The sequence below is a fragment of the Maniola jurtina genome, chromosome 5 (assembly GCF_905333055.1).
Source record: "Maniola jurtina chromosome 5, ilManJurt1.1, whole genome shotgun sequence".
Taxonomy (NCBI): domain Eukaryota; kingdom Metazoa; phylum Arthropoda; class Insecta; order Lepidoptera; family Nymphalidae; genus Maniola; species Maniola jurtina.
In genome coordinates, this window is record NC_060033.1 from 13,340,607 (window position 1) to 13,354,209 (window position 13,603).

General features: G+C 37.4%; 2 protein-coding genes across 4 annotated transcripts in view; one reads left to right on the top strand and one right to left on the bottom strand.

The window, feature by feature from the left end:
- LOC123865396 (glutathione synthetase-like) overlaps positions 1 to 4,792 on the top strand; it is a 65,109-nt gene extending 60,317 nt beyond the window's left edge. For all 3 annotated transcript variants that reach the window (XM_045906399.1, XM_045906396.1, XM_045906397.1), the window contains 4 exons: positions 2,457 to 2,663; positions 3,135 to 3,270; positions 3,553 to 3,644; positions 4,638 to 4,792. In XM_045906399.1, coding sequence (XP_045762355.1) covers positions 2,457 to 2,663; positions 3,135 to 3,270; positions 3,553 to 3,644; positions 4,638 to 4,767 — 565 coding nt within the window. In that variant the 3' untranslated portion in view covers positions 4,768 to 4,792. The remainder of the gene's footprint in view (positions 1 to 2,456; positions 2,664 to 3,134; positions 3,271 to 3,552; positions 3,645 to 4,637) is intronic.
- Positions 4,793 to 9,099: 4,307 nt separating this feature from the next.
- LOC123865399 (NADH dehydrogenase [ubiquinone] 1 alpha subcomplex subunit 10, mitochondrial) lies at positions 9,100 to 13,559 on the bottom strand. Its single transcript, XM_045906402.1, has 5 exons — positions 13,442 to 13,559; positions 12,653 to 13,367; positions 11,264 to 11,437; positions 9,896 to 10,111; positions 9,100 to 9,258 (listed from the first exon to the last, which is right to left on the bottom strand). The coding sequence occupies exons 2-5, from the start codon at positions 13,352 to 13,354 to the stop codon at positions 9,154 to 9,156; spliced, it is 1,197 nt and encodes a 398-aa protein (XP_045762358.1). The 5' UTR covers positions 13,355 to 13,367; positions 13,442 to 13,559; the 3' UTR covers positions 9,100 to 9,153.
- Positions 13,560 to 13,603: the final 44 nt, after the last annotated feature.

Genomic DNA, 13,603 nt, shown 5'->3' on the forward strand with positions numbered 1-13,603 from the left:
TAGCTGGGTTTTTTACTGATGTTTTGTTACTGGCATTTGTGCCACATAACCGCACACCTCAAGAAAGAAAGATTACCTCAAGATTGTTTATGGTATCTCTAAAACCATGGACTAAGATAAAAATCCAGTAAAAATCTTCTATATCATTTAAGGTATCATTTAAAAGTTGCTGCAGCGTGTAGATTATTGTTCCATCGCAACAAATATAAAGGCTTTTAGTGGTTTCGGAACTTGTGGTTAGGGTATGATTTTCACTGGAAAAAGTAATTAGTGCTTTTCTGAAGATATATGTACATGCCTGTATCTGTCTGTACATGCCCTTTATAGATAGCCTTTCTTTCTTGAGGCATGCGGTTATGTGACACAAATGCTAGAAACAAAACATTTAAATGAAACCCAGCTAATTACTGACCAAACCAATAAATCTAAGCTTGTTAACATTTGCCGCTGGATGGTGGAAGTGATGAACAATTGCTTTAAAAGAGATTTTCGTTTGCTCAGGATTGATCAGAGTGACCGGGCATTAAGTAACGTGATCGATTATTTCAGGATCGCGGTAACATCGCTAAACAGCTATCATGTTCTGATAGACAATAACGTGTACTACAGACGTGATTTCCTTGACAAAATCCATGAACTGGTCAATGCGCAAAACAGTTTAGCAGAACTTGTTATCACACACAATAATTATAATAGAAGAAGAGCTCATTTCAAGGCTATGGAAGCCGACATCCTCCGTTCAATGACTTTCCTAGATTCACAGAAGAATCGACGCAGGTTGCTTTGGGCAGCTATCGACTGAAGAAGGCCCGTAGTTACTATGGTGAACAGTAATTATAACCAAATGGTGCATTCATCACAGAGCTCGCCGGAGATATCCCAATTCCCAGTGGCAGAAGTTTGGGAGATGGCTGGATGAGATCACCTAGTATTACAAGGCCGCATACAATCCAGGTATGTATAAACGAATTTTGTCCACATTGCAGCTGATCCAGCACTTCGTGGGAGTCAAAATAATTGTACGTGTATTCAAATTCGTCTAAAACAATCAGAACAGTAACAAAATCATAAAATCGGTTACAATTAATTATACAAAGTATTTTCATTTTTTGTATACCTTGTATAACACGACATATAATGGCCCCACAGCCTTCGCGTCATAATGACAATTGCTTCAAATCATTAGTTCTAGCAGTAACTAACATTATTTTATGTTTCCCAGCACTTTTAGAAATCAATAAAATGTATGAAAATGACGAATCTTCGACCCTGTATATCTTGGTTCAGAACAATCCTACAACTTTTCTGCCATATTAACTATTACTCCAAATGGCTAGTTCTAACGATCCGTACCATTTTTTTTCGTTGGCCGGCACTTTCAGAAAAGGCCCAAAAATAATGATCTCCTTTAAATTAAAATAAATGAGTAATTCATTTTTATCAAATTCAGAGACCGCTTTGTTTCTTTCGTCTCGCCATTTACTATTCATCACAGGAAAAACTCTTTCTGTGAATGCTGACGTGGCGGGAATAGACAATAAAAATGAAATTACTTTATACAAGTTTAAAAAATTATCATTACTCTTATTAAATATCTGCTGCCATTTTTGTGCAGGTGATAGTTCTGTAAAATCCTTCAAAGTACATAATTGATCATAAATTTGGTTTAATAAAATGATTTCTCCATAAAGATCATCCATATCCACATTTCATCCATATCCACATTAAGTTTTTGCAGATTTAAATTTTCAATTAAGTATGTTAACAATATTGTCAAATTCTATATTACTCTTTAAATTTATATTACCAAGTGTAAATAACCAGTTTGTGCTATTAAAATCGAACCATTTATTCAGGTACACTAAGGATTCGTCAATAAATAATAAAAAAAATCTCTTGAATTTTTCTAGTCAGTTCCGGTGAAGATAACAGTTTAATTTTTTTTTTAAACCAGGACGTTCCCTGCGACTGTTTGAAGAGCCACCTAGTGGACTGCCAACACTTGAGCTTTACTTTGCGAGGTCACTTTGGTACCCCCAAGTCGATAATCATTTTTATTTATTTAATTAATATTTAAAGACTTAATAAAAAGTGAACATTTTACACCAAACTTTGTAGACCAAAGCACCCGTGGTCTTAGTCACAGACCGTAGTCTGTGCTAGGGCTGACAAAAATCATCAGCCTTAAAAGACCAATTTATTTATAACCACTGTTTACCGCTGCAGAAACCTATAATCCAATTTATTTTAAGATTTAACAAAATCGAAGGTTGTATAAAGGTTAAACCTATACTTGCATTTTTTCTTTTTTCTTTTATTAAGTGTACTTTTTTCTTTAGTTAAAAGGAATTTAATTAAATCATCAGGAATCATGCTTGAGAAGTGCTACTTCCTCAAAGTGCATCTCGAGCATGATTTAACGCCATTCGCTCTAATGGCGTTAAATTTTGTTCCAGAGCAATAAAATGCCCCTCCATTCACTACCAGCTGGCTGGAACGAAGAAGGTGCAGCAGGCGTTAGCAGCACCTGGAGTTCTGGAGAAGTTCATGGGTGCTGGAGCGGCGACCGGGAGGGTCAGGGACATCTTCACAGGCCTTTACTCTCTTGACTTTGATGAGAACGGAGAACGGGCTGTGGATATGGCTTTGGCGGATGCTGAGAGGTGAGTTGTTTTTTTTGTTCGATAACTAGTGGATGCCCGCGACTTCGTCCGCGTGCAAGTGATCGTTTTACGACTCGTGGATCCGTCAGAGGAATCGAGCTGTAGAGGAATAAAGTTACTTATGCTTGTCTTATGTTTTTCGATTCTAGGTAGGTTACGGGAAGTACCGTATAGGTTTTCTTGACAGACACGACAGACGGACTGACTGACAGACATAACAAAGTGATTCTATAAGGGTTCCGTTTTTCCTTTTGAGGTACGGAACCCTAAAAAGCGGCTAACCCCAAAAAGTTTTTGAGTTGTCTACAAACATTTTTGGAAAAAATATGCTACGTAGGATCAAGGGTATTTAGTTCACAGTAATATCAGTTTTTCAAAATTTCAAAGTTCTTTGGTGATAACTCAACTACTTTTTAGAGTTAGCGGCTTTTTAGCAAAAGAACAGCTCAATTATTACTTTTTTGTTTTCAGATTTGTACTGAAGCCTCAGCGTGAAGGCGGGGGCAACAATCTGTACGGGTCCGACGTGCGCGAGGCGTTACTGCGCATGCGACATAGTCGGGAAAGAGCTGCCTACATCCTCATGGAGAGGATATTACCGCCTCTGGTGAGTTATATTCTCCTAGAACTTTGAGTACTTAGCTCATGGACTCATGTATATTGAGGTCTCAAAGTGCCAAAGTAGTGACCCCGCATCGGAAGACCTCAAATCAGGATATCAAGGAGTTCCCATGAGATTTTTAGAAAACCTGTATCCACGCGAATGAAGTCGCGGGCATCAGGTTAATAAACAGTTCTACTAAGATTGTTTCATAGAACATTTTCCGACTTCCAAATTTTTTTATTAGATGAGCTATTATTATTAACAAGTAAATAATCAATTTCCCAGGTGGCCGGGTACGTGGTCCGGCCCGGAGCGGCGGTGCCGCCTCCACTCACGGACTTAGTATCAGAGTTGGGCATCTTTGGAGTCATTATCGGGTAAGCTTTCATTGACTAGATGACTGGCTGACTTTATTTTGGTTGATTAGCGCTTATTATTGTGCGACAAGGATCTTTTGGCGCGTGGCCAAAATCGGAACTAACACCGCCATCTTGGTCGGTCCGCCGATTGGTCCAACCCGCATCGGTGTGATAGCGGCAGTGGCAGCTTTACTTGGATTAGTTTTTTAAATTGTTAGCTCCATTTTTATTTATTTTTTATTTTTAGGGTTCCGTACCTCAAAAGGAAAAACGGAACCCTTATAGAATCACTTTGTTGTCTGTCTGTCTGTCTGTCTGTCTGTCCGTCCGTCGTGTCTGTCAAGAAAACCTATAGAGTGCTTCCCGTTGACCTAGAACCATGAAATTTTGCAGGTAGGTAGGTCTTATAGCACAAGTAAAGGAACAAATCTGAAAACCGTGAATTTGTCGTTACATTATTAAAAAAAAAAATTAAATGTGTTTCAATTTTCAAAGTGAGATTACCAAGCGGGGTATCATATGAAAGGGCTTCGCCGGTACATTCTAAAACCGATTTTATTTATTTTTATATATAATAGTTTTTGATTTGTCGTGCAATGTTGAAAAAAATGTCCAAGCACGGAGCCCTCAGTGCGCGAGTCTGACTCGCACTTGGCTGGTTTTTTATTTTATTGCATTATTTTAATTTACCTATTGTACAATAGCTGCATATTGTTTTTTTGTTTTGTAATTTTACTGCCTGAAATAAAAAAAACATTTATTTATTATTTATTTATAAAATACGGACGGAATTGTATGGAAAAGGCTAATCCATATACATCGATATATGGATTAGCCTTTTCCATACAATTCCGTCCGCAAAAATACGCTTGAATCTTACGTCATCGTCATTGACAAAGTCAAGAGACTTTTGCAATTTCTCTTGACTTTTTGAGCGCGTTTTTTATCTTCGAAGGGCCCATCCATATACATCGATGATAAAATAACAATATATTTTCTCTAACCACCCAGTACGAAGGACAAGATCTACTGCAACCGCCAAGCGGGCCACATGCTGCGCACCAAACTCGCGGACGCGAACGAGGGCGGCGTGGCCGCGGGGCTCGGCGCGCTCGACTCGCCCTACCTCCTCGACCTGTAGCACACACCCACCCCACCACACCACAGATAATACACTAATCTATACTCTATCCGCTGAAACAAGTTAGTATAGCACTCTCTCGGGACTTCGTCTGTGTTGGTGTTGGCTGGCGGGCGTGCTCTGCCTTTTTGGAGTGTTTTTTTTTTTGTTAAAACTGACTGGAAAGCGCTCTAAGGGGGTGCCGTGCGTATGTCGGCGAGCGCCGGCACAGACGGGGTCCATACTTGTATAGTTTAACTAACTTGTTACAAATAACTACAAACTTGACATTGGCTAATCATTGTAAAGCCAGACGAGAGAGGGAGAGAGGAGCACTCTCTCTGTTACGTCATCCCATACAAATGATAAGAGACAAAAATCTCAGTGGGCGTTTACATTTCACCCATTGGATGAGGAAGGCGGAGGAGGTGTGTGGTGGCGAGCTCTTGGGAAGGCTTATGAGCAGCAGTGGACGAAAACAGGCTGATTGATTGATATATTGATACATCCATCCATTCCATCAGCCTGTATTCGTCCACTGCTGGGCATAGGCCTTTCCAAGAGCGCGCCACCAAATACGGTCCTCCGCCTTCCTCATCCACCCGCTCCCCGCCAGGTAATCGGTCCAGCGGGCTAGAGACACCGACCAATCACAAAAGTGTTTCCAAAATACATTCAAAATTAAATTCGAAAATGTTTTCAAAAAACATTCCAATTCCAATTAGAAAAACGTCCGAGATTCAAATAGAAAATTTAGTTTCGTTTGTAATTGGTTGGTGGCTCAAAATGGTTAGCGCTCACTGAGATTTTTCTCTCTATCATTTGTATAAAATTACGTAACAGAGAGAGCTTTATACTAACTTCTTTCTGCGGATAGAGTATAATACCTACACTACACTAACGTTGATAGTATAGTACTACCACTTTTATAAGTCGCAATAACTAACGGCGAAATGCGTTTGCGCAGAAATACGCAATAACGCCGACTAAACCGAATTTACACCAATAAAATACAGACATTGCTTGACGTTAAGAGGGCTCTCTCCGTCACTCGCTTCATACAATCGTAGTTCCAATTTCATTTGAACATTAAGCAACCAAACTCCATGAAATTTTGCAGACATATTCTAGACACTAATATCTATGTCTGTGGTTTTCCAGATTTTTGTTAAAATATTCGGTTTCAAAGTTACGCGGTCTTAAAAATTTACATACAAATCTTTGAGCCCCTGTAATTTTAAAACTACATATTTTTAGAAAAATCTAAAACACCACAGACACAGATATTAGTTTCTAGAATATGTCTGCAAAATTTCATGGACTTTGGTTGCTTAATATTCAAATGAAATTGGAACTACGATTGTATGAAGCGAGTGGAAGCAAGTGACGGAGAGAGCCCTGTTAAGATTTTAAACACGAGAACAACAGAGACTATTGCTATCTCGCTCACGATTCGCGCGTAGGCGACAACCAATAGCGGACGGATGATTGGCTGAGATATTTTCACGCCATTCAAAAATAAGATTACTGCGCAGGTACATCGGCGTAACTTACAAAAGTGGTAGTACTATATTCGAGTTATGGTTATGGGGCTACTATTAATGTTTTTTTTTTTTAATATTTTGATAATGATATTAATTTAGTATAAATTAAGAATCCAGAGTCTTACAGAAGGCTCAGAATTTATTTAGAGTTAAAACGAGACAAGTTTGTCAGAGAAACAAATTTGTCTCGTTTTGACTGTAATTTTTTTTTTGTAAAAAGATTTGTGTCTCTTACATTTGCTCTACACAGCTTTCTTTGACTTTTCTTGGACTAAAGACAGTTCTTTAGTTAGAGCAAAGTCAAAGAAAGCTCGGAAGATTCCAGCCAGAGTGTAATTTTTCAAGTTAACGTTAATTGTGCGTCTATTACCTTTAACATTTATTCCTCACTTTTCCGTCCGTACTTACCAAATGACAGATTGACGCATATTCAACGTTAGTTAATTATTATTTGAAAAATTACTCTAGGGCTTCAAGATTCAGAATGTACCTATTTTAAATTACTTTTAGTAGTAAATACATAATAGTTTTAAATATAATTTTATTTGTTATTAAACTTGCATTTTGTTACTTGTTCCTAAACATTTTGTTACCTATTTTATTGATGAAAACAATATCAATATATTATGCAATTATTTCAATAATTACTAACCATATTATGTATCATGGACTATACAAATACTCATATTTAAATTAATGGGAAATAAGACAATATAATCTGGATTCTGTGCAACTTGAGTGATAAAAATTAGTGTATATAGATTATACGAATTATAATTTGTTACTATTAGTGTATAATATTATATAGAATTTATATTGTGGCCATATTGTAATGATTTTTTCCATTTTATAATTTACTTTATTTTTATGATTATTAATTCATGTAACATTCCATAATATTACGTTTTATATTAATGGATTGTGACATTTTATAATTTACTTATTATAATTTTTGGACTATTCAACTTTTTTTTGATTCATGTAAATTATTTGAATTTTATATGTACAGCGTTTTTTAATTATTTTTTAATTATTTGATATGTGAACTTTCTGTTACTCTTCATCTTATAAACGAACGCAGTATTGCAAGTGTTTTTTCATTTATTTTTAGATTTCACGAACAGCATTTTTGAAAATAAGCCTCGCCTTGTATAGTAAATATTTTTGTATATTTGACCTTGTGATAATATTAGGGTATTGTGTTATGTAAAATTCTTATAATGGGAATAATTGTTATTTTTGTAAATTTTTCAATATATACCAAATATGCAATTAAAAAGTTGTTTTCATTACTGCCGATTTACTTTAGAATTCAAACGAGACCGAGTTGAGTTGTATCTGAATAAATAAAAAAGGTTAGTAATTAGTATATAGCTCTCTCTAATTCTCTCTAACGTACAAATACATACATACATACAAATGATGAGGCAAAAATCTCAGTGGGCGCTAACCATCTTGAGTCACCAACTGATCACAAACGAAACTATGTATGTTTTCTAATTATTCAATTTTTTTTTGAAAACATGATTGTGATTCATTGGTGACTCAAAAAGGATAACACCCACTAAGATTTTTGCTATCATTTGTATGGGATTACGTAACCAAGAGAGTAATTCCATACAAATGATAGAGAGAAAAATCTCAGTGGGTGCTAAACATTTCGAGACCAACTAATCACAAACAATATGTTTTCAACGTTCAAAATTAAATTCAAAAATGTTTTCAAAAAACATTCAGAATTCAATTGGAAAATCATTCGAAATTCCAATAGAAAACATAGTTTCGTGTGTGATTGGTTGGTGACTCAAAATGGTTAGGCGCTAACCATTTTGACCACTGCGATTTTTCTCTCTATCATTAGTATAGAATGACGTAATACAGAGAGCTGTATACAAACTTCTTTCCTTGGATAGTAAATTATTATAGTATAGTTTATTAGCAAGTAAATAAATAAATACATTTTTTATTAAGACTATTGCTATGCTAATCTTGACTAATACTCCCCTTTCCCCTCCAATTAACAGGGCTCTCTCCGTCACTTGCTTCCACTCGCTTCATACAATCGTAGTTCCAATTTCATTTGAATATTAAGCAACCAAAGTCCATGAAATTTTGCAGACATATTCTAGAAACTAATATCTGTGTCTGTGGTGTTTTAGATTTTTCTAAAAATACGTAGTTTTAAAATTACAAGGGCTCCAAGATTTCTATGAAAATTTTTAAGACCGCGTAACTTTGAAACCGAATATTTTAACAGAAATCTGGAAAACCACAGACATAGATATTAGTTTCTAGAATATGTCTGCAAAATTTCATGGACTTAGGTTGCTTAATATTCAAATGAAATTGGAACTACGATTGTATGAAGCGAGTAGAAGCGAGTGACGGAGAGAGCCCTCTTAAGCGTAAAAGTAAATAGTGCAGCGGGTAGGGTTTGAACCGCCGACCTTTCGGAATTCAGTCCGCTCTTCAACCGTTCCATCGAGGCTCTTATAAACATGCCCACACAATAAGGGCCGGCGCACATATGGCGGAGCGCAGCGCAGAGCATTTCTCACAGTCAAAATATTATCGAAATTGGCCTCATCGAAATAATATCTAAATTCAATTGTGCAGCCGTGCGGATACTCGCGCATCCGCGCGCAGTCTCGCGCGTGCTCGCGCATTCTCTGGTAGAAATTCGCGTAATGTGTCACGCGATTATAAAACTTCGCGGGCATGCTCTGCGCTACGTTCCGCCATATGTGCGCCGGCACTAACTCTTTTTGCAGGTAGAGTAGTTCAACAAATAAATAAATAAACATGCCCATATTTTTTATAATTTATTATTAGCCAACAATCTACCTATACTAGGATCTCAGATTTAAATATATTCCGTGTACTTGGGCACTTTGTTCTTGAAGAGGGTGTCGCCGTCCTTGGGGCCGTATCCCTCGACGAACTCGAAGTCGGGGTGGCTGTAGATCAGCTGGGAACAAAATGTTACTTTTATAATATCGTCAGTGAAGTTCTAACAGCGCGGAAGTCATTTTTGGCGGGTTTTCACATTTACCAATCGATGAAGATAGTTCACCCGATTTTATTTGACCAATCAGAATCATATTAACGTCTTGTATTTCGTCAATAATAATTACTATTTTATTACTCTTCTGGAAAGTAGACTTTTTTGACTTACGCACTATTAGAATTTCACTGACGATATTATGTACTGCCACACAATTTAGAGCAAGAGCCTTGGACCTAAAGTTTAAGGGCGTTACCCCCTGCCAGACACCCTTAAACTTTAGTCAATTGTTATAGGTTATAAACTTTCAGCTTTTATAATATAACGCAGGTCTGGCACTCATTGGCTCTCTTTCTACTGGATATACAACAAGTATTGGTAGTGGTAAAAATGACATGTGACCCAATATTCAGGTCATGTTTTATTTTTACATAAAAACACAGCAACATGCCAGAAATAAATATTCATTTTTACTACCAACTTCTGGCACTCGAACAAAAAAAAATTTCTGCCATCAACTCCCTGTCTACTCATATTCGCTTTGAAGGTAGAGTATGCAGTGATTTGACAAAATATCAGAGGAAATGCCAGACTTTCTCACCTTATCTCTGGCATATCCCTCATCTGCATCAGTGATGAGTTCGGGCACATCAGAGCGTGGGATGTTGAACAGGTTCATGAGATAGTGTTTATTGTTGGTGTAGAGCGCGCGCTGGTCGGCCCACATCGGCTCGCGCGGCAGACGCCAGTCCTTCATCTTGGGGTCCTCACGCTCTGTGTACTGATCGAAGTTGAGACGCTCAATGTCTTCTACCACCTGAAAGAAGGCATAAATTATTATAACTTATTGGATAGAATCAGGCGTTACTTTGCGGAAGTTCATGTTTAGCAAGAAACAGTTAAAAATTATTTTGCTATAATCCGCCAACAGTTGGCGGATTATAGCAAAATAATTTTTAACTGTTTCTTTCTATTATAACTTATTTAAACGGTAGCAAGCAAAGATACTTCAAGGCTCTTCTCATTCTTGGGCGCGTTCGGAACCCTCGTAGCTTTAGTTTTAAGTTACGTAATTAATTATCCCCACTATATCGTACAAATTTAACACGCACGCACGCACGCACGCACGCACGCACGCACGCACGCACGCACACACGCACACACACACACACACACACACACACACACACACACACACACACATATACACACACACCCACACCACACTACACAAATACTTTTATTTATTTATATTAACATAATCTTAATTTCTTTATTTTTAATTAATCTTACCTTATTTTAACTTCAATCAGAGCAGTGTAACAGGGAAGGCACTAACTCCCATGACACAGTTTTCACTTTTTGGGAGTTAGGGGTCCAAAATAATACCTATGTCACCATAAGTTTTTGCAAATAAACATTATTTATTTATATTAGACTAGCTGATGCCCGCAGCTTCGCCCGCGTGGATTGGTCAGATCCCCTGCAGCATCAGGATTGAGGAGTTGGACTCCAAATTTTTTATGAAACAATGTCGCAAAGTTCCTCTATCGATTAAAAAAGAAATGACGCAAATCGGTTCAGAAATCTCGGAGATTTCGGTGTACATAGGTAGAAAAACACAACTCCCTTTTTGAAAGTCGGTTAAAAAAGTAGCCTATGTTACTCCCTGGTCAATTCTCTACTTGTCTGTGAAAATACCGTCAAAATCGGTTCAGCCGTTCCCAAGATTAGCCTTTTCAAACAGACAGACAGACAGACAGACAGACAGACAAAAATTTTAAAAACGTGTGATTCGGTTATAGTATCATTCAAAAAACCATATGACCTTAATATGCGGTAGTTATTTCGAAATTACAGACAGACACTCCAATTTTATTTATTAGTATAGATTGCATCATATCTTACCACCAGGTGAGATCGCAGGCAAGGGCTGAATATTAAAAAAAAATGAATACCATAAACTTACCACTTCAACTTCACCACCTCCGGTCCAGTCATAGACAAGAAGCTCTGCATGAGTGGAGATGTCTCTGAGGTACTTGTGCTTGTACTGACGCTCCATCTCCATCAGGAACGGCTCAGTCAGGGCTTTGCCTGATGTTTCATAGTCATTCTTGCGAGCTGCTACTGCTTCTTGAACCTAGCAAATATATTATCTATACTAATATTATAGAGAGAGTAAGTTTGTTTGTAGGAAGAAATCTCTAAAACTACTGAACCAATTTTTTAAATTCTGTTACACATATAAAGCTAGTCTTTTCAAATGATTAAACTGCAAAACCCTGCAAAGCTGGGGTAGGCAGCTAGTAAGTTATATTATTAAATGAACAAATCTCATTAGTTTCACCTAAAACTACATAACATTGAAAAAGGATCTAATAACTTACTTTTACATCATACTAGCTTAAAAAGGGTGCCTTTCCTGTCTAAAACCAGTGAGTAAAAGTTGTTTCTGAGTGAGCACTTAGCGAGAAAAAGTGTTGTCTCAACAAAATTTCAACACTTTTTCTCACTGACAACGATTTTTGCTCACTGGTTTTAGACAGCAAAGGCACCCTTTTTTGAACTAGTGAGGTGAAAAGTTGTATGTATCACACGATAGCAAAGTTTTTGTTTCTTGTGCCTTTGAATTTGAATCCCTCACTACACTCAGGATTCTAACTTAGAATTCTTCGCTTGCTCAGGGTTCAAACTAGGCACTTGCAACAAAAATGAATTTTGCTGTCTTGTTGAAATAATAACTATTACCCACTTCTAGCTTATCTTGCAAAAAGTGATGACAATACTGTCATCTTTTTGCTAAAAACTGCTAATCCCAAAAAGTATGCTACATAAAACCAAGTTAAAAACTAACTAAAAGCTGTGGTCCTACATAAAACTACTTTTTGTGGTTAACTGCTTTGTAGCAATAGAAGAGCAAGATATAGTACCTACCTGCCAAATTTCATGATTCTAGGTCAACAAGAAGTACCCTATAAGTTTTCTTGACAGACACTACAGAGTCTAAGGCTGAAATCTATAAAGCGCACTTTGACTTTGCTCTGACTTAAGATTGAGTTAAAACGAGACAGATTTATGTGAGAGATATAGCTCTGTCTCGTTTTAACTCTGTCTTAAGTCTAAGCAAAGGCAGAGCACACTCTATAGATCTCACCCTCAGGGTTCCATTTTTCCTTTTGAGGTACAGTACCTAATGATTGATAGTATAAGAGACTGTTCACTAGAACATATTAAAATTGAAAAAATATTGTAACTCACATGTGTGGACTAGAGAGTTATAGGTTCAAATTCCTAAGATATCTAAGTTTAATATGAAGATTTTAACAATTTTTAAATAAATATAAGAAATACCTACCTTTTTAACAGGCAAGTCAAGGTAGATCACCAGGTGAGGCCTCATCAAATCTTCAATAGTTTGTCCCCTCAGTTCATAATACACAGACTTCACTCCCTTACTTATGTACTTCTGCGAAAACATGGCTTCAAGGAACACAAAATCAGAGTACGGAGACCTTTCTAGTACAACACCTTGGCCTGTGTTTAGGAGATGAACCAACGCATCAATATACTGGCTGTACCTCGCCATATACATCATAATCTGGAAGTTTCCAGCGAGACGATGGTTCGGAGTGCGGTTGAAGTTAGCATGGTCAAAGGTTCTGGTGTCCTCAGGTATGTCTTTGTCAAATTGACGGATGTCAATGCCGTTCGGTCGCACATAGTGAATATCCATGTTGGCTTCCGGAAAATGCTTCATACCGAGATCCTCAGCGAGGGCGGCCGCAAACTGCGTCTTTCCAGCCGCTACAGGCCCTTCTACCACCACGACTTTAGTGTTTTCGTCGAACCTATGCGTCGTTCTGTCAGTCAAACTACGTAACCAAGTATAATCTTTATTCACGTAGTCAAAGGGCGCGGGCTTCGGTGGAGGAGGCGGGAGGCTGCTACGAAACGCCTTGCCCATTATACTCCTGTTTTGCACCACCACACATCCAGCTATTTTACCACTTTGGGCTGGAATCACCTTCACAATCGTAGTTCTGATTAGAGTCGCCATTTTTCTTTGTAGGCTAAAAAAGGTTATGCCACTGGTTAATTTAGGCTTTATTAAGAGTTTGCACGAAGAATTAAATTAATTACTTACCCCTTTCAATTCATAACAACAAAAATCGATTCAGAGATATGACATAACACCTCCTCCATAAAATTTATTTTCACTGATGACAGATGATTTTGACATTTGTTTAACCAAAGAGTATGTAGTAAATGGTAATCACTAACTTCCTTACTTCTTATTTTTATATTT

Coding starts and splice junctions, on each gene's coding strand:
- LOC123865399 (XM_045906402.1), bottom strand. CDS start 13,354: ATGGCGACTCTAATCAGAACTACGATTGTGAAGGTGATTCCAGCCCAA. Junction 11,438..12,652: donor TTGACTTGCCTGTTAAAAAG/GTAGGTATTTCT, acceptor TATATTTGCTAG/GTTCAAGAAGCAGTAGCAGC. Junction 10,112..11,263: donor GAGGTGGTGAAGTTGAAGTG/GTAAGTTTATGG, acceptor GCCTTCTTTCAG/GTGGTAGAAGACATTGAGCG.